Genomic DNA, 20,969 nt, shown 5'->3' on the forward strand with positions numbered 1-20,969 from the left:
CCTCAAGAAGTGGGGTTTCATTGTGTATACCTCTTTGCCCCCATCAGGAACTGAACAAGCAGAAGAAATTATGGAGCTGTCTGTTGGTGGTGCCGGTCGGGGTGGTGGTGTCTGTATTTATTTTATTACACATAAATAATGTTGATTCCATCCTTGCAAACGCCAACACAGACTAGAATCCTCATTTCACTTTTTAGCATGTTATGGATGGCTGGATAAAATCCATTTGCCATGATTGCAGTGTGACAGGATGAATACCGGTGTTATGTGGTAGCTATTCCACATTAATTGTTGTGTTTGTGCTCTGAGGACCAGACTACACATGAAGCAGGAGGTCTGAAATCAGGAACTTCCGTTTCCCCCCTAAAAATCGGTAGTCTGCCACCAGGAGGAGGGGTCACCAGAAATTGCCAACCCCTATTCCGCAGGCAGATATACCATTCTCTCAGAGTAACTGCATGGGTGGACCCATGCCATCATTTTTCTGATTCAGATTCTCCCCCACCCCCACCCCGTTGCTGTGTGATCCATAGGGAGAAACATGCAAATACCATATGGGGACTTTTATGATTTCCTCTGTGGGAAATCATATGTGATTTCCTCCCACTCCTAACCACCACACAAAGCATTCTTGTGCATTTGGCAGGATAGCAGACTTCGTACACATGTGGCAAATGGTTTGGCTCTGTGAATGCTTCCCAGACAGCACATGGGGATCACGAACAGGGACAATAGGCATGCTCCCTCCTCCATGCCGTAGCTCAGTAGTAGAGCATCTCCTTGGCATGCAGAAGGTCCCAGGTTCAATCCCCGGCATCTCCAGTTAAAGGGACTAGGCAAGTAGGCGATGTGAAAGACCTCTGCCTGAGACCCTGGAGAGCTGCTGCTGGTCTGAGCAGACAGTACTGACTTTGATGGACCAAGGGTCTGATTCCGTATAAGGCAGCTTCATGTGTTCATATGTTCATTTTGTGCTGCTGGGAGTGAAGCCTCTACAAGCCCAAGGGCTGCCACACCTTAATGCAAAAAAAAAAAAAAAAGTCAACTTCCAGAAGAATATAACTGGTACCATTTGATGTGGCGAATTCAGATTTTAGTTACTGGGCATGAACTCAGATTCAGCATCAACGGAAATAGGATATGTTTGCTGGAGACCGTGCTAGGCTAAGTATTAGGATCCAAATTGCAAAAGGTGCCCAGGAGATTGGTGGGATGCAGTTGGAGGGGAGGGGAAGCAGGAATAGCCAGTTTTTATTCCATCCTTCCAAAGCAGGCTTAGGAATGAAGCAAAGCTTCAAGTTGGATTAAAAAAATGCAAGGCCAAGGAATGTGCTTATGTGTCCGGCCCAGAATCTTGTGGCAATTGATGGTGAAAAGGAGTTGCCCCAAAGAGGTACTGGAAACTGGGGTGCGGAGAGCTCTTGTAGTCTGAAAGCCAGGAAATGCAGATTGTGTCATGCAGGGGTCTATGGCAGGTAGCTCGAGAGTGACCAGTAGCACATCGGCTGCTGTAGAGTAGTTCCAGCATACCCTAGAACAGGGGTGTCAAACATATGGACCAGGGGCCGGATCTGGTCCCTTGAGAGCTCTTATCCAGCTTACAAGCCAGCCAAAGCACACACACACCCCAGTCCTGATTGGGGCTGGCAAGGAATGGCCCGGCCCAACCAAGTGACATTTATGTCCTATCCGGCCCTCGTCACAAATGAGTTCAACACCCCTGCCCTAGAAGATCCAGGAAATGAAAAGATCTACTCCTGTTTGTTTTTTTAATCATTAACTTTGTAAGATTTGTCTCTTTTCCTGCTTATCTGAAAGCTTCATTTCTGGTGCTCTTCCTAGTCCGTGTTCTGTTTTTAGGACAGAAAAGCAACTTGGTAACATACCGGGAGGTGGGGGAAGTAGCTTGGGATCTTGTTCATTGCTCAGAAGTAGCTCTCATTAAAGAGAAGGTTGGCAGCCCTAAAACCTCCGGAGCGGTTCAGTCAAAGACGCAGAATGATCTGCAAGGGAGCTGGCCAGCCGGAACTAGAGGATCGGTCCCCGTGGGCCGAGGGCCGCCACAGAACAGTTATTGTTCCATTTGACAGGCTGCTCTTAAATGCTGCTCAGGGTTCCTGATGTCCACTTTGGCTCTGTGGCTTGTCATTTGGAGACATTTTAAAGGGACGGACCTGGGGCTTGGAGCCTCACGGCTCATCCATGCCAAGAGTTTCCTGGCACAGCTCTCTACCGCTTTCGGTACGTTTCCACAGCCGAAGGCAGGGCTCAATAGTCAGGGACCACTGGCCAGGCGGCCTGACTCGCATCAGAATTCCTGCTGGGAGTGTCCAGGAGCCGAGTTTTCATCTTTGCCGGGGCTGTCAGTCTGTTGTGGACTCTTCCTTAACAGGGAGGGAAGGCACTACTAGAGCCAGCGTAGTGTAGCCGTTAAGAGCAGTGATTTGGAGCGGTGGACTCTGATCTGGAGAACCGGGTTTGATTTCCCCACTCCTCCACATGAACAGCGGAGGCTAATCTGGTGAACTGGATTTGTTTCCCCACTCCTACACACGAAGCCAGTTGGGTGACCTTGGGCTAGTCACAGCTCTCTCAGCCCCACCTACCTCACAGGGTGTCTGTTGTGGGGAGGGGAGGAGAAGGTGATTGTAAGCCAGTTTGTTTCTTCCTTAAGTGGTAGAGAAAGTCGGACGATAAAAACCAACTCTCCTCCTTCTCCTCCCCCTCCTCCTCCCCCTCCCCCAGCTTGGCTGGCACACAACACTTTTAGTATCAAGGGGGCTGTCTTGAGTTCTGGCCATCCCATCAGGGATCGGTGACCTCGGTCATCCAGAATTGCAAGTGGGCTCCATATTATTTAGCTGCATTGCTGTGCCCGACTCCCCCACCCCCGGCCATCGACTCAGTAACACTCATCGGTTACAAGCATAAATATTTAATACGCAATATATCCCTATTTTATTGCTCATTACTGGCAAGATTATTTCAGTGTATTACTCTTAGATATGAATATTTATGGTGTATTACTCGGCTGAAGTTAAATGGCTTATTGACACGCTATTAATGCCTGGTAAGCACAGGCTCTCTCTCTTTCTCTCCCCCTCCCCCTGCTAAAGTGCTGATGGGTGACGCGGTTTCGGAAAGCTGTCAGCAACCTGGCACTTGCCTTTCCCTTGACAGGGAAGTCGGAAGAGTGTACGAGTTACTAAGCGGCTGCACTCCTGCGCCAGTAATACGGTTCTAAGTCCTAGGAAACTAATGGGGGTTACCTGGGAAAAAATAATAACAGGAGTCAGTTACGGATGCCGTGGACGGCCAAAGAAACAAATCAGTGGGTTATAGATCAAATCAAGCCTGAACTGACCCTAGAAGCTAAAATGACCAAACTGAGGCTATCGTATTTTGGTCACATCATGAGATGACAAGAGTCACTGGAAAAGACAATCATGCTAGGAAAAGTTGAAGGCAGCAGGAAAAGAGGAAGACCCAACAAGAGGTGGACTGACTCAATAAAGGAAGCCGCAGCCCTCAGTTTGCAAGACCTGAGCAAGGCTGTCAAAGATAGGACATTTTGGAGGACATTCATAGGGTCGCCATGAGTCAGAAGCGAATTGACGGCACTTAACATACATAAGAGCCCTGCTGGATCAGAGCAAAGGTCTGTCTAGTCCAGTGTCCTCTTTCCTACAGTTGCCTACCCAAATGTTTCCAGGAAGTTCACAAGGAAGGCAACCCTCCTCCATTGTTGATTGCACTTTCAACACATAGTACTCACTGGTATACTGCTTCTGAGCATGGAGGCACCTCAGTAGTTGTCCATATACTTTGCATGCATCAGGTCTGTGGTTCAGTCCCTTGCATCTCCAGCTGAAGGATCCCAGGTATCGGGAAAGACCTTTCGTGCCCGAGACCATCCACAAGGACAATCCTGAGCAAGATGGACCAATGGCCTACCCTATTACAAAAGAGCTTCATATGTTAATTGTGGCACATAAGGGAAGGGGCTGTGGTTCAGCGGAAGAGTATCTGCGTTGCATGCAGAAGGTCCCAGGTTCAATCCCCGACATCTCCAGTTAGAAGAATCAGACAGTAAGTGATGGAACAGACCTTAACCTGAGACCCTGGAGAGCTGCTGCCAGTCTGAGTAAACAAGACCCATGTCTGACTGTAAGGATATGCTGGCTTGGTTTGTTCACAGTCTGTTTTTTCCTTCTCTGTTGTTTAGGGGAGGGGCTGTGGCTCAGTGGTAGAGCATCTGCTTTGCATGCAGAAGGCCCAGGTTCAACCCTTGGCATCTCCAGTTCAAGGATCCAGCAGCAGGTGATGTGAAAGACCTCTGCCTGAGACCCTGGAGAGCCGCTGCCGGTCTGAGTAGGCAATAGTGGCTTTGGTGGACCATGGGTCTGATTCAGTATAAGGCAGCTTCATGTGTTTCACCCATACTCTGTATGATTTTTAAAAATTGCAGGCTCTGCCCACTCTACCCGATAGAGCCAATTTTGCTTTTGATAGCTGTGGGAGTAAGATAAGGAAGTATTTAGTCCTCACCCCCTCTTTACTGGAAGTTTCCTAATCCTGAGTCTATCAAGGTTATTCTGACTGGCAGCAGCTCTCCAGGGTCTCTGATAGAGGTCTTTCACATCGCCTAATGCCAGATCCTTTTAACTGGAGTTGCCAGGGATTGAACCTGGAACCTTTGGCATGCAAATCAGATGTTCTGACACTGAGCCATGGCCTCAGAGCATGTGTTCTCAGTCCAGCCCTAGCACCAATTGCAACATTGCAGTGGCCCCCGCAAGCAGATGAGCATCCGTGGGCAGATTCAAGAGAGCTATGGTATATCAGTTCTCTAAAAGAGAGCCAGGGTGGTGTAGGGGTTAAGAGTAGTGGTTTGGAGAGGTGAACTCTAATCTGGAGAACTGGGTTTGGTTCCCCACTCCTCCATATGAGCGGCAGACGCTAATCTAGTGAACGGGTTGGTTTCCCCACTCCTACGCATTAAGCCAGCTGGGTGACCTTGGGCTAATCACAGTTCTCTTAGAGCTCTCTCAGTCCCACCTACCTCACAGGGTGTCTGTTGTGGAAGAGAAGGTGATTGTAAGCCAGTTTGATTCTTTCTTAAGTGGTAGAGAAAGTCGGCATATAAAAACCAACTCCTCTTCTTCTCTTCTACTGCTGGTTTGCTCCTTTTCCTTTATCTGCCCTATCCTGTTTAGGGGAGGGGAAGGGAAGGCTGTGGCTCAGTGTTAGAGCATCTACTTGGCATGCAGAAGGTCCCAGGTTCAATCCCTAGCATCTCCAGTTAAAGGGACTAGGCAAGTAGGTGATGTGAAAGGCCTCAGCCTGAGACCCTGGAGAGCCACTGCTGGACTGAGTAGACTATACTGACTTTGATGGACCAAGGATCTGATTCAGTATAAGGCAGCTTCATGTGTCCAAGGTGATTGTAAGCCAGTTTGATTCTTAAGTGGTAGAGATAGTCGGCATATAAAAACCAACTCCTCCTCCTCTTCCTCCTCCTCCTCCTCCTTCAAAGGTGAACTTAAAAAATCAAAACAAAATATGCAAGTAGAAAAACTGCCAGAAGTTTGAGCGGCACTGCTCCGTGCCTCCAGGTCCCTGACGGTGGGTGCTTTAACTTACTCATGCTAGAAAAACGGCTGGCCTCGCTTCCAGCCTGCAGTCCTTATTTCAAGGAATCACCACCACGAGCGGCCCCGGCCTGTCAGGTGCCAAGAGTGAGCGGCAAACTCACTTGGACCATAAACTCCCAGCTAAATGAATTGTTGTTGCTGCTACAGCCAGGGCCGCTGCTTAGGTGCATTTTACAAGCCGAGGAAGTCTCCCCAACGCAGTAAATAAGTCTCTGACAGGCAGTTGGGCAATAAAGCCCTGACATTTCTCTGTAATGGTTATAAAATGCTGAATTATTTTGGCGAGCAGCGGCTGATTAGAGAGCAACTCCGAGGAGGGATAATTAGTTGTGCAGCGGTAAATACAGGAGGCAGCCGAAAAGGTGGGGAGTTAGAGGCTGTTAATAATTCAGGGGCACTCCTGGGGGCAGGAGAGAGACAGAGCAGCCAGGCCGCATGTGCTTTAAGGCCTCTGCCTATGGGAAGAGGTAGTCTATCCATCTCTTCGGCCACAGGTTTACTGGCAGTGGCCACGCTGGCCTTCCTGGTTTGGGAACGGCATAGCTCAGCGGCAGAAAAAAATGCTTGGCATGCTGAAGGTCCCAGATTCAGTCCACAGCGGCGTGGCAGAATTTACACTTCAGAGGCATTCCCTTAATTGTGAGTAAGGAACCGGAAATTTGCAGACTTGCAGCACGTTCCTGAGTCTTTCGGCGGCCGGGGACGGCATGGCCGAGGCACCGCTGTGGTGCCTCCAAAGAGGTCCCCTGGCCTTCAAAATTTTTGAGGTTAAAATTTCAAAAACTGGGCATTTCCCCCCATTGAAAACAGCAAGGCAACACTGTTGCTGGAGGGGACGTTCCTGGCCTGAAAGGGGTCAGGAAGCTGCCTGCTGGCAACTCTGCCCCCCAGAATGCCCAGGGAACGCCCCTGGGATGACGGGACGGGGACTTGCGCCATCGGGAGGCTGTCGGGAGGCTGAATCGGCGTTCCAGGGCCACGCTGCCGCACCAGTGCAGGGAGGCCAGCATGAGCACCCCAACGCCAGCATCCCTGCCACTCCTGGTGGCGCAAGTGGCCTGGGGGCCGGTGCGGCCACTTGCGCACCTCCTGCGCTCTTTCGGCCCCAGTGCTCTGGAATGGGCTGCCACCGTAAGTTCACATAACCTAGAATGGAGCTTAGAGACTGTGTGAGAGGTTTGGGTTGCTCTTCCTATTAAAAAGTTGTTTTAAAGCCATGCTTCATTTTATCTCTGGGCCTGGAAATATTACACCCAGCATCTCTAATAATGATAATAAATAAATGTTATTTGCGGCTAGCATGCCAGATAAAACAGGTAAAACAGAAACTGACCATTCAGAGTAGATGTTTACAGTCAAGGCCAACAAAGTGACTGGCCCAAGGTTATCCAGTGAGCTTCCATGGCAGCATGGGGATTTGTACAGGAATGTCCCAGACAATCTTAGCCACTGTACCATGCTGGTTCTCTATGTTATGGTATGTTGACACATCCTTCAATTATACCAATTTTCCTGGAGTGGCACTGAGACTCCTGAAATAACAGAATTTTTCAGTCCAGGAATCAGGGCTGACATGACCAAAGCACGACTATGAGCTTAAAGGTGCAGCCTGAATCCTGTGTGTGCGAAGGATTCTCAGGGCAAAATGACACATTATGTTTTTTGATGAGTTGCACAAACCGGACCCAAGTCGCTTTCCCTGTAGTCATGCAACCACTGTGGGGAAAGGCATTTTTCAAGTCCTCAGAAGCCCAGTAGAGCTAAGCCAATGGCCTGGAGGGAGGAGGGAGAGGAGCCAATTCATAAAAAAACCCATAAAGTGTAGTTTAGCCCCTTCCTGCACACTCCATGCAGGGTGCCTGACTGTGTCAATAGCACCATGGACAGCTCTTTGTCCTCCGCCCCTTACCCTGAAGAAGGGTTGGTTTTTAATACCCCACTTTTTCTCTACCTTTAGAGTCTCAAAATGGCTTACAATTGCCTTCCCTTCCCCTCCCCACAACAGACACCTTGTGAGGTAGGTGGGGCTGAGAGAGTTCAGAGAGAACTGTGACTAGCCCAAGGTCACTCAGCAGGCTTCATGTGTAGGACTGGGGACCCGAACCCAGTTCTCCAGATTAGAGTCCACCGCTCCTAACCACTACACCATGCTGGCTCTCCCTGCCCCTCCCACATCTTGCTTTTCCCACTCCTTTGCTAGTTTCCCCTACTGCAGTGCTGAAGCATATGTTAGCAAGGGATTTCCCCCTAGTGCAAGCAGAGGTAATCTGAGCCTTGCCTGCCCAATGGAGCGGTGGACTCTGATCTGGAGAACTGAGTTTGATTCCCCACTTTTCCACATGAGCCGCGGAGGCTAATCTGGTGAACTGGATTTTTTCCCCCACTCCTCCACACAAAGCCAGCTGGGTGACCTTGGGCTAGTCACACTCTCTCAGCCTCACCTACTTCACTGGGTGTCTGTTGTGGGGAGGGGAACGGAAGGTGATTGTAAGCCAGTTTTATTCTTCCTTAAGTGGTAGAGAAAGTCGGCATATAAAAACCAACTCTCCTCCTCCTCCCTCCAAGGGTTTTTCTCCAGGAAATGCTTCTCCCCTTTTCCTTCAGAATGACCCCATCAGCCCACAAATGAAAAGGCACACTGTGGCGCCGGAAGATCCACAAGCCAAGAGGGGAAGCTTAGTGGGACACAATCCCCTCCTGCAGACTTCACACTGCCTGTTCCATCTTGCTGGAGTCTTTTTTCACAAATGTTTTTCTCACTTTTACAATTAGCATTTTATGATTCAAGTTTATTTAAATCATGTGTCACTGGAGTGGTGTTGCAATAATATATATCTTTTTAAAACAGGGTTTTTTCGTTATATGGCTGCATATAGAAAATAAGGCTGGGGAAATGCACAGAGATGGTATCACCGAAAATACAATATTCTGTGGTTATGAATGTGTGTGTGTTAAGTGCTGTCAAGTCACTTCCGACTCCTGACGACCCTATGAATCAATGTCCTCCAAAACATCCTATCTTTAGCAGCTTTGCTCAGGTCTTCCAAACTGAGGGCTGTGGCTTCCTTTATAGAGTCAACTCATCTCTTGTTGGGTTTTCCTCTTTTCCTGCTGCCTTCAACTTTTTCTAGCATGATTGCCTTTTCCAGTGACTCTTGTCTTCTCATAATGTGACCAAAGTACGATAGCCTCAGTTCAGTCATTTTAGCTTCTAGGGTCAGTTCAGGCTTGATTTGATCTAGAACCCACTAATTTGTGGTTATGAATAGCCAGCGGTAAAAAAGAAGCTTTGAGCAGGCATTAAATAACCCCCCATTATTAATACACTTTATTATCACTTTTCCCCCCAAGAACTCAGCAGCATGGCCTCCCCTTTTATCTTGATACCAGCCCTGTGAGGTAGGTCACATATTGACTGGCCCAAGGTCAGGAGTTCAAGTGGGGATTTTAACTCCCTTCTCTAAGTCAAACACGCTGATCACCGCATCACTCTGACTCTTGCAACTGCCCTTGACTTTTGCCTAACCCAGAAGGTTTGTCGATACCCAGAGAGTAATTTTACGGTGTCCTTGTTAACAACTGCACAGGAACCTGTTTCCACATGGCCAGTCGCCACCTGTTTGAGAATTTTTACCATCTGTTCACCTATGACTCCATGTTCATGACCATATGCCCCTTTGATTGCAATGCACATCCCATCCAGTCCCTGCTATTTACAGCTGTGACAGTATCAGGAATGTTGATGGAGCCCCTCTTGCTGCTGATTTACTGCAGGATTCTTGGCCTCTGTCCCACTGATGCCAATTCTTGACAAGTTCTGGGGATGTCCCACTTAGAGGATGTAGCTCGGCGCCGGATGCCGCTCGGCTGTTCCGTTTACATGTCTTTGGAACCAGTGTCCAAAGAGTTGATGCCTGCTGGCACAGGAAGTTGGCATCTTTTGCACTTGGCTCGCCTTTCCTGTGAGCGGGAGCGCATCTCTCCAGACCATATGGTAGGGCTGGCCCTAGAAGGGCAGACAAGGAATAGGAAAGAGAGCATCTGGCAGGCTGGAGATGGTTTCCTGCGTGGGTGTTTTTGCTAGTTCCTGCTGCCCTTAAAGGCTGGGGCCAGATATGAGAAAGGAAATGAGCTGGGGAAGTGTTAAATACCACTAGTGTGTCCTCTGTCTAAACAGCAGGGTCAGCTATCAGAAATGAAGGCCATGGTTAGACATGACGGTATTCCGGACAGACAAACAGAAGTCCTTCTTCATTCAAAGTGTAGTTTGTTTGTGAAATTTACTATACCACAGGGGTGAAAATAACATAGATTTCTTAGTGGTACTTTCTCTGGAGGGCTCAAAGCCGATGATGGGAGTGCTACTTGGTCTGCTTCTTTACTGGTACTCAGTACCAGCTTGTACTGTGTGTGCTCATGTATATTGCAAGATGACAATGGAATAGCCAAGCAGCAGAAGAAGAAAATCAGCCTCTGGACTGTTCTTGCTATCCTCTTCGGGAAGCTGCTCACACGCACCCTTCTCCCTTTCTTTCAGTCTTGAGAGATGACTTCCGGCAGGCTCCCAGCGACGTCGTGGTAGCAGCAGGAGAGCCAGCCGTGATGGAGTGCATCCCACCAAGAGGGCACCCCGAGCCTACCATCTCCTGGAAGAAGAACAACGTCCGCATCAGTGATAAGGAGGAGCGTATTACGGTGAGTCTGAGAGCCTCCACTCTGAGCTCCGAGGCAATTCTGGGGCCTCTACTGGACGTATTGGTATGTCCAGAGCCATTGACGTGACTAGAGCCATTGACATAGTCAGGGCTAAAGGCCGTGGTGGAGTCACTGCTGAGTGGTAGAGGTAGCGCTGTGGAGGCACCTGAAGTTCTGGCAACAGGTGAGTTTGCCAAGCAGGATGACATGGTCATTGTTCAAAGCAAATCTCTCCAAAGTGTATGGTGAGCTGTATTCCAGCTCTTTGAAGTGGAGGATAGGCAAGAAAATTGCTGATCTGGGGTTCTCTATGAGTTGTTTATTGGAGCTGGGATTAAATAAGGCCTGGGCGGTAGTAACAGAAGAGCCTGAAGAGCTGAACTGGCAGATGCTTATAGCTGATGCTAAGTGAGCCTGTTCACCTGGATTTGTGTCTTCATTGCCCTTTTCCTACAGTAAATGTTTATCCAATCTCATGGTTCCTGCATCTTGTAGGTTGTTCTCCTTAGCCCATTTTCATGCGCTCCTTTTAGCAGAGCTAACTGATAGATTTAGGGGAATCCCACCTGAGCAGAGGTTATGTCCTGGGACCGGTACTATTTAATATTTTTATAAATGACTTGGATGATGGAATAGAGAGCATGCTAATCAAATTTGCAGATGTCACCAAGTTAGGTAGGATCAGAGTTCAGAAGGACCTCGATAGACTGGAGAGCTGGGCCATAAGCAATAAAATGGATTTCAATAGGGAGAAGTGTAAAGTACTTCACCTAGGCAGAAACAACATAAGGCACAGGTACAGGATGGGAGATAGTTGGCTTAACAACAGTACATGTGAAAGAGATCTGGGAGTCTTAGTGGACCACAAACTCAACATGAGTCAACAGTGTGATATGGCGGCTAAGAAGGCCAATGCAATTCTGGGCTGCATCAATAGGAGTATTGTGTCTAGATCAAGGGAAGTAATACTACCACTGTATTCTGCATTGGTCAGACCTCACTTGGAATACTGTGTCCAGTTTTGGGCTCCACAATTTAAGAAGGATGTTGACAAGTTGGAGTGGGTCCAGAGGAGGGCGACCAGAATGGTCAAAGGTCTGGAATCCATGCCCTATGAAGAGAGACTTAGGGAATTAGGTTTGTTTAGTTTGGAGAAGAGGAGGTTAAGGGGAGACATGATAGCCATGTTTAAATATTTGAAGGGATGTCATGTTGATGAGGGAACTAGCTTGTTCTCTGTTGCTCCAGAGACTAGGACACGGAGTAATGGATTTAAACTAATAGAAGACCGATTCCACCTGAACATTAGGAAGAACTTTCTGATGGTGAGGGCTGTTCGACGGTGGAATGTGCTGCCTCGGAGGGTGGTGGAGTCCCCGTCTTTGGAGGTCTTTAAGCAGAGGCTAGATGGCCATCTGTCGGGAGTGCTTTGATTGTTGGATCCTGCATGGTTGGGGGGAGGGTTGGGGTCACTGGGGATATGGGGGGAGGTAGTTGTTAATTTCCTGCATTGTGCAGGGAGTTGGACTAGATGACCCTGGTGGTCCCTTCCAACTCTATGATTCTATGTGTAATGCAAATCAGGAGTTCAGGATGGCAGGCAAGGCAACGTGACCCTGGATGGAACACAATGGAGCTGCCTGTGATTCTGTGAACACTTACCTGAGAGTAAATGTCATTGAATTAAATGGTTCTTACTTCCATGTGAACATCATTAAGCTGCAAGGGCAGTAAGCATGTATGTTCGGAATCTGTTCTGCCACTAATCAAAATTCTGCTGAAGGCTGAGATGTTTTTGGAGGAAGGTATTTGGCCTCCCTGCCCCACCTCCCAAGATAAGTTAAGCTCCCAGTTGGAGCTCTTGGGCTGAAATGTGCACTCCAGCTATATTGGTGACTTTCTGGGGAAGAGCCCTGGGCATTGGATAAAATTTGCGGGTCCAATAGAACAAAAAAAAAATCCAATAACAACAGTAAGATACTACCCTTTTTCAGAGCCACTATAACAGAGTGGGGCCATGGTTCAGTGGCAGATCATCTGCTTGGGTTGCAGAAGGTCTCAGTTTCAATCCTCAGCATCTCCAGTTTAAAAAAGGATCAGGTAATAGGTGATGTGAAAGACTTCACCTGGAGATGTCAGAGAGCCAATGAGATAGTACTGACCTTCATAGGCCAGTGGTCTGACTGTATAAGGCAACTTCATGTGTTCACAGTGCTATACAGCAATGAGCAAGCTTTTCACTGCACCAGAACTCTTCTCCAGCTGGATATGAAGGAGACTTAAAAAGAGGTATCAGAAAGAGAATAACATGTTGCTGGGCATAATGAAAAGAAACCCTGTCAGCAATTCAGACAAATTCTATGATCTTATGAATAATATAGTTGGAAGGGGCCACACAGGCCATCTAGTCCAACCCCCTGCTCAATGCAGGATCAGCCTAGAGCATCCCTAACAAGTGTTTGTCCAGCCTCTGCTTAAAGACTGCCAGTGAGAGGGAGCTCACTACCTCCCTAGGTAGCTGATTCCACTGAAGTGATGGAGGAGGTGCTACGCTGACTTAATTATGTTAACCGGTGCTAGATGTCAAAGGCTACCAGGACAGAGAAGCAAAGAATGGCTGCTCTAAAACAAAACAAAAAAAGCAGTTATTCAGATCAGCCTTCAGTAGTAATCAGAACATACTAGTCCCTTGCAAAGCCCAAGCAGAAGTAAAGAAAAACATGATAGTCTTTATATAAGTAAATACTAATTTTGAGTTTCATTCCTCCACCCACCACCACCTGTGGAATTGGGCTTGGGAAAGCCCAAAATATCAGCAAATTCCTGTTTTTCCTGAGCCCTTTTCCATGACTGCATGACTCGGGACTCCCGCCCCTTGGTCTTCCCTTCTCTGCCCATCTTATCAGGGAGCTGCAAATGGTATCTAATGTCAGCCATCTGGGGACTATGTTTCCCAGGGTGCCTCAAACAGCATGTATGGTGCTATAGAAAAAGGAACGGTGGGGGGGGGGGCATAAGGGCATCTTTCCATTTGTCCGCCAGCACTTGCTGGCAGCTACAGTCACGGCCACAAGGTGAGAAGGGGCAGGAGGAACAGGGAAGGGAAGTCACCTTTAACCAAGAAATACAATCCAAGTCCAAGGTAGAATTCAGAGCTTTGTATTGAACAGTACAAACTGCTGATGCTGGTGCTCTGGAGTACAACTATTGACGGCATCTCTAATTCAGGCTAAGTGGGCCGCTCCGGCAGCACGATGGGATCCATCAGCAACATAATGAGGAAACCAGAGAAATGGGGCTGAAAACCATTTGCCTGGTTCTGGTTCAGTTCAAACAGGCGTAATTTGCTCCGAGCTGGTTAAATCTGTAGCCTAAAGTTGCTTTTGCGCCTAGTGATGCTTGGTTACTTATTCCTGCATGTCCGATGATACCCGTTCGATCTCTATAAAAGATGCCATGAGCAGGAAAACCATCAATTATTTTTCAAGGGAAGCTGAATATTTATATATTTAGATTTATGAAGATTAATCACATGTGCGTGTATTTGTTTATTCTGCCTAATTTGTTTAGCTCTTACGCTAATTGTGAAGAGGAACAGAAAACCATGTAGGCAGCTGAAAACACAACCTTTGATCAAGCAACTTGATGAGATTCTGAGATTTCACTAGGCCTTGCCTATATGCTTTCGATCCAACCATAAGATAAGAACTAGACAGTTCCTAGGGCTGTGGAGCGGCTGTGGCTCAGTGGTAGAGCATCTACTTTGCATGCAGAAGGTCCCAGGTTCAATCCCTGCATCTCCAGTTGAAAAGATTGTGTAGTAGGTGATGTGAAAGGCTTCTGCCTGAGACCCTGGAGAGCTGTTGCCTGTCAGAGTAGACACTGTTGATCTTAATGGATCAGTGGTCTGACTTAGTAGTAGAAGAAGAAGAGTTGTTTTTTATACCCTGCTTTTCTCTACCTTTAAGGAGTCTCAAAGCAGTTTACAATCAAGTTCCATTCCCCTCCCCACAACAGATACCTTGTGAGGTAGAGAGAGTTCAGAGAAAACTGTGACTAGCCCAAGGTCACCCAGCAGGATTCATGTGGAGAAGTGGGGAAACCAACCCAGTCCACCAGATTATAGTCTGCCGCCCATGTGGAGGAGTGGGGAATCAAACCCGGTTCTCCAGATTAGAATCTGCCGCTCCTAACCACTACACCACACTAGTTCTCTCATGGCTTAATAGCGATGGATGGACCTCTCAACCAGAAATTTGTCTAATCCCCTCTTAAAGCCATCAAAGATGTCGCTACGTTCTATGACATATGGATAGTGGTGTAGTGGTTAAGAGCATGACATAGTGGTTAAGAACGGTGGTTTGGATCAGTGTACTCTGATCTGGAGAACCGAGTTTGATTCCCCACTCCTCCACATAAGCAGCAGACACTAATCTGGTGAACTGGATTTGTTTCCCCACTCCTACACATGAAGCCAGCTGGATGACCTTGAGCTAGTCACAGTTCTCTTAGAGCTCTCACAGCCACACCTACCTCACAGGGTGTCTGTTGTGAGGAGGGGAAGGGAAGGAGATTGTAAGCCGGTTTGATTCTTCCTTCAGAGGTAGAGAAAGTTGGCATATAAAAACCAACTCTTCTTCTTCTAGGGTGGCCTTGCAGGGGAGGCAAAACATTGGCCGAAAGCAGGTAAGCGTGAATAGCTCTAAGCCGTGTTTCCTGTTGATCTTTCCCTCTAGATTCGCAGCGGGAAGCTGATGATGTCCAACACGAGGAAGAGTGATGCTGGCATGTACATCTGCGTGGCCACCAACATGGTGGGTGAACGGGACAGCGAGCCGGCAGAACTGGTGGTATTTGGTACGTAAGAACAGAGATCTATTTTTGGGGCCGCAGATGACTGGAGAGGAAGGCAAGCTGTGCAGTCATCTTGGTTTCGAGTTGCTTTCTTGTATGAACTCGCAGCTTGCCAAAACATTTCTCCACCATTAAGAAGAAATCATTTAAGGGCCAAGTTGCAGGAGTCTGGGGAGTCTGGGAATGAGTCCTGATTGATTGTTTTTTCTTCTAAAAAAAAAAAAGCAACCATTTCAGGGGATTCCAGTTCAGACTGGGGCTGTGTTGTGGCATGGGAGGGGGGGGCTAACTTTCATCTGATGTGATTTTTCCAACCTGAAATGCCCCCACCAGCTGCTGTATGCCCCAGTGGTGCAAACACAGATCCTAATGAGGATCCTGGTAAGGGACCTATGGTTTTATCCCCAACTGCATGTCTTTAAGGCCACTCCAGATCCGAAAAATTGCACTGGGAGCTTAAATGCCCTTCCCCCTGTGCCAGGGGTCCCCAACTTTTTGAGCCTGTGGGCACCTTTGGAATTCTGACACTGCCACAAAACAGCTGCTGCAGGAGACGGAGGCAGCTACAAAATGGCTATCGCAGCTTACCCTCCATCACACAATGAAGATCAATATTGTGGTGGCAGCTGCTGCCAAAGCAACATTTTTTAAAATCTGCAGAAATCTGGCCAATTAGAAGCTTTGCTGGGCAAAAGCGCCACTTGCCCTGCCCACTTTCGAAGAACACTTGGTGGGTGCCAGAAAGGGTGTCGCTGGGCACCCTGGCGCCCACAGTCACCACACTGGGGACCCCTGCCCTATGTGGTGATTTCAATCTTGAGTTGGCAACCAGCATGCCTTCCTTCTCAAAAGAAAAGAAAAATCCCCATGGGATCTTGTAGGTTATCCGGGCTGTGTAACCGTGATCTTGGTATTTTCTTTTCTGACGTTTCGCCAGCAGCTGTGGCAGGCATCGTCAGAGGAGTAACACTGAAGGACAATGTCTCTCGCTGTCCTTCAGTGTTACTCCTCTGAAGATGCCTGCCACAGCTGCTGGCGAAATGTCAGGAAAGAAAATACCAAGACCACGGTTACACAGCCCGGATAACCTACAAGAACCAATGAACTCTGACCGTGAAAGCCTTCGACAATATTTTTAATCCCCATGGGACCTCACTCCCAGAACTCCCAGTGTCTGTTATACTTTGACCCTTGAATAGCCAGTACTGTCATGAAGAGAGTTTGAATACTGAGATTCTCTCAAAGCAGCAAGTTCAGGTTTCACCATCACCAATGATGCATCCTTGCCTATAAGGTCCAAATTTACATTGTACAACTTGTTCGATTTTAGCTGTCCTTTTATCTGGAAGCAGGTTTTCATTAATCCAGTGGGACTTCCGTTAAAGGCCTAGCTCCTTCTCTGTTAAATTTTAGGTGCTGAATCAAAATATTTTTTCCCCCATTGAGGCATTCAGTGTTTAATAATAATTACTTTTTGCCCCCCCCCCCAAGCAAGCTGGTCTTTGTTTTTGTCTGATAACTGCTCTGATTGATTTGTTGCTTATCAGCTGCCAGAAAGTTTGGTAATATCTCTTTCATTTGCCGGGTTGCATTTGTATCGCAACGCAGATGCCGTTTTGCTTGGTTTGCGATGGTTGTTGTGGAGTTGATTGTGTTGGTTGGTTAGTGTGCATTTTTTTGTGGGTTTGGGAGGTGGTGGAAAGATAATTCCGAGAACAAATCAATGTAAACAAAGGAAGGGTGCTTAGGATTCCTGGTGCTCTCATCTCTGTAACTAATGCCACTGCTGGATCCCGCCCAAGAAATAGCCTCTAGGCAGCAATGTCAAAACGGAAGCATTTTTGGGTCAAACTTATTCAATGTGTCATTGGCTCCTAAAAACAATCACGAAGTATGTGGAATGTGGATCTTTTCCCGCCCATTAGGGCAGAAAGCAATTGGGGGGACACATTTTTGATTGAAGAAGAAGAAGAGTTGGTTTTTATATGCCGACTTTCTCTACCATTTAAGGCAGAATCAAACCAGCTTACAATCACCTTCCCCTCCCTACAGCAGACACCCTGTGAGGTAGGTGAGGCTGAGAGAGCGTGACTAGCCCAAGGTCATCCAGCTGGCTTCATGTGTAGGAGTGGGGAAACCAACCCAGTTCACTAGATTAGCCTCCGCCGCTCATGGAGGAGTGGGGAATCAAGCCCAGTTCTCCAGATCAGAGCCCACCGCTCTTCACCACTACGCCACGCTGAGTAGCCTTAATCCCTCCCCCTTCCACAGCACCGTGGCCCGGGTTCAAGTTTCCTCGCACAGACATATACATGCAACTTCCTTTCAAGGCCATGTTACAGGTGGAGTTCCATTCATGGGATTAAAGCAGGGCCCCCAACATGGCACCCATGGGTGCCATGGTGCCCGCTGCTACCTTTCTTGGTACCCACCAAGTGATTGTAGAAAGTGGTCGGGGCAAGGTGGGGCTCTTGCCCAGCAGGGATTCTGATTGGCCACGGAAGATCTGATTGGCTGTGTCGATTAAAATAGCATTGTTTCAGTGGCAAGTGCCATGGCTGTGTTTGTTTTATTTTCTCGTGCCCCTCTGTCCCAGTGTATATTTTAACTACCCCTCATCTCCCCTGCATTTGGGCTTCCTCTGTGTGCGTGGCTCCGCCTCATGCAACAGTCATTTTGTAGTTGGCTCCACCTCCTGTGGCAACCAGTTTGTGGTTGTGCCTACTCCGGGCTCCAAAACTGGGAACCCCTGAACTAAGGCTTCACATCCGTATGTGTGGAGAAACAGGGAAATATTCTTTTCCTGCCTCGAAGGAGAAACTCCAAACAAATCCCGTTAGCACCCAGCCCCCCTTACTCAAAGCTACACGAAAACCATTAGTGTCAGCAAAAAGCATTTTGGCATTTTTCTGGAAATTATCAGTAGAAAAGGCTTTCATTAGTCAATACTTGTGGCGTGAGGGTTGCTTCAAAATGTACTATGTGGCAAGCCGGTGGTCTGTGGGCTGTAGCCGCCGGCCACGTGGTAATGGGACTGTTGTCCTACTGGGGAAACCGGGGAACAAGGGAACCCGGCAACAGTTGCGACCCTGCAGGGCTCCATTTGGTTAAGGCTAGCATACGGCAAATGTTTCGGTGGCCAAGGAGCCGCAAATGCTACCGTGAAGCCAATGCGTCCGTGAAGCCACCCAGAATTAGATTTAAACTAAGTGGCATCAAGAGCATGGATGGTGCCTGACCGTGCAGCCCGACATAATACAAATTCCTTTCTCTCATGCTGTTGCCCCCGCCCCAGTCTCCCATCCTTGTTCTGTACTATTATTTCCTTTTTTTTAGAAAGATTCTCTCTGGAGACCACAGGCTCACCTCAGCAGAAGGAATGCACAGTAACAGCAATTAATAATTGCTTTTCAGTGTTCCCTGTCCACGGCAGTGCAGCTTGCTATCTGTATGCTGCAAGGGGAACCATGTGTCCCTCCCAGATAGTGGGGCTGGGGATACTAGAGATACTACACATGAAGCTGCCTTATACTGAATCAGACCATCAAAGTCAGTATTGTCTACTCAGACCAGCAGCGGCTCTCCAGGGTCTCAGGCAGGGGTCTTTCACATCACCTACTTGCCTAGTCCCTTTAACTGGAGATGCCAGGGATTGAACTTGGGACTTTTGGCATGCCAAGCAGATGCTCTGCCACTGAGCCCCGGCCCCTGCTAGAACTGAAGGGCATTTGATGAAGCTGATGGATAGTAGATTCAGGATGGGCAAAAGGAAATACTTCTTTATGCAACGGGTGATTAAAATGTGGAATTCGCTGGCAGAGGCTGTAGAGGCGTAGACCTCTTTAAAAGGGGATTAGACAGATTTATGGAGGACGGTTGTATCAGTGGCTACTAGCCATGGTGACTGAAGAGAACTTCCACATTCAGAGATCGTAAACCACTGAATACCTGTGCCAGAAGTCAACATCATAGAGGCCTCATTCTCTATGGACAGTTGTTAGCCCTCCAGAGAAACTGGTCTGGCCACTGTGTGAGATAGAATCCTGGACTAAGATGGGCTACTGGTTTGATCCAGCAGGGCTCTACTTATGTTCTTAGACTGGCTAGCTCAAGTACAGTGCAGGCCTGCTACAACAGACAACAGCCTCTTCTCTGAGAGAGCCCCGCCTAGCATTTAACCCTGATCGTTGGTGATGCTCTCATATCATGGTTCAGTGGTAGAGCATCTGCTTAGCATGTAGAAGGTCCCAGGTTCAATCCCCGGCATCTCCAGTTAAAGGGACTAGGCAGTAGGTGATGTGAAAGACCTGTACCTGAAACCCTGGAGAGAGGCTGCCACTCTGAGTAGACAATACTGATCTTGATGGACCAAGAAGAAGAAGAGTTGGTTTTTATATGCCGACTTTCTTTACCACTTAAGGAGACTCAATCCAGCTTACAATCACCTTCCCTTCCCCTCCCCACAATAGACACCCTGTGAGGTAGGTGGGACTGAGAGAGTTCTAACAGAGCTGTGACTAGCCCAAGGTCACCCAGCTGGCTTCATGTGGCGGAGCGGGGAAACAAATCGAGTTCACCCGATTAGCCTCCACCACTCATGTGGAGGAGTGGGGAATCAAACCTGGTTCTCCAGATCAGAGTCCACTGCTCCAAACCACTCCTCTTAACCACTACACCATGCTGGCTCTCAGACCAAGGTCTGATTCAGTATAAGGCAGCTTCATATGTTCATTATATGGTTGGAATGGCTTTGGACGGAAAATGTAGAGGAAGGGAGAAGAACCATCCCCTACCTGTTGACTGCTAAGTCTCTTATAACCGGGTTGTCTGGCTTTTTGTCTGTCAGAGCGCCCCACGTTCATCAAGAGGCCCATAAACCAAGTGGTGCTTGCAGAAGATACTGTGAATTTCCACTGCGAAGTGCAGGGGGACCCTGTGCCGACGTCTCGCTGGCGCAAGGAGGAAGGAGAGCTTCCTCGAGGGAGGTGAGTGATTACGGAGGGAGGCTGTTTGCCTTCTTGGGTGAGGGTTATATGCAATCCAGGTGGAAATGTAGAGGGTAACTTCAAGATTGGTCCTTCCTCAGACAGTGCAGCTGCTGAACAGCCTCTGGGAAGATGCTATCTTTCAGCATCACTCCCCATCTATAAAATGAAAGCCATCAAGCACTCTGCACTTTAAAAGAGCTATGGAAATGGAAAGCAATAACAATCAGGGCTGGAAAAAGATTCAGGCCTCCAGCTAAGGCTTGCGCTGCTGTGCTGGGAAGACCGCAAAGGTCAGCCGAGCAGTTTCAAAGCGGCGGCGAAATCAGAACGTCGTTCAGACCCCATTGCCTTGATTTCAGGGTGACAATGAACAATTCAGCTTAATCCCCTGGACAATGAGGCGTTAGGCATGGGCGATAAATATCATCACAGGCAATTGCCTGAGTTGCTATGCAATTAACGACCACCGAATTCGGGGTTTTATTCCTTTCTTTCAATGGGCCAGTATCAAAACGGAATGCGTTTTGGAGATGGTGGTCTTAACAGAAGACATTCCCCATGCTGGCTCAGAGAAAGATTAAGTTGCTTGCACCAGTGACCCTCAAAATTTGCTGAAAAATTGTTAATCGGGTTAATGTGGCATGCAACATGGGGGAAACCGCTCTTTTCAGTCCAGTCAATAGGCCCTGGAAATGCAGCAATTTAGGAAGCATGATCTGGCAGATTTCGTTTTCTGTTCCACTGAACACTTGCGGCTTTAAGAACACATATTAATTGT

General features: G+C 48.1%; 1 protein-coding gene across 13 annotated transcripts in view; it reads left to right on the forward strand.

Moving 5' to 3' along the window:
- Positions 1–20,969, forward strand: part of ROBO3 (roundabout guidance receptor 3) — a 214,584-nt gene that overhangs the window by 125,057 nt on the left and 68,558 nt on the right. For all 13 annotated transcript variants that reach the window (XM_056860021.1, XM_056860024.1, XM_056860023.1 and 10 more), the window contains 3 exons: positions 10,192–10,349; positions 15,086–15,206; positions 20,050–20,188. In XM_056860021.1, the coding sequence (XP_056715999.1) occupies positions 10,192–10,349; positions 15,086–15,206; positions 20,050–20,188 (418 nt within the window). The remainder of the gene's footprint in view (positions 1–10,191; positions 10,350–15,085; positions 15,207–20,049; positions 20,189–20,969) is intronic.

This window comes from Euleptes europaea, chromosome 14 (genome assembly GCF_029931775.1).
Source record: "Euleptes europaea isolate rEulEur1 chromosome 14, rEulEur1.hap1, whole genome shotgun sequence".
Lineage (NCBI taxonomy): Eukaryota > Metazoa > Chordata > Lepidosauria > Squamata > Sphaerodactylidae > Euleptes > Euleptes europaea.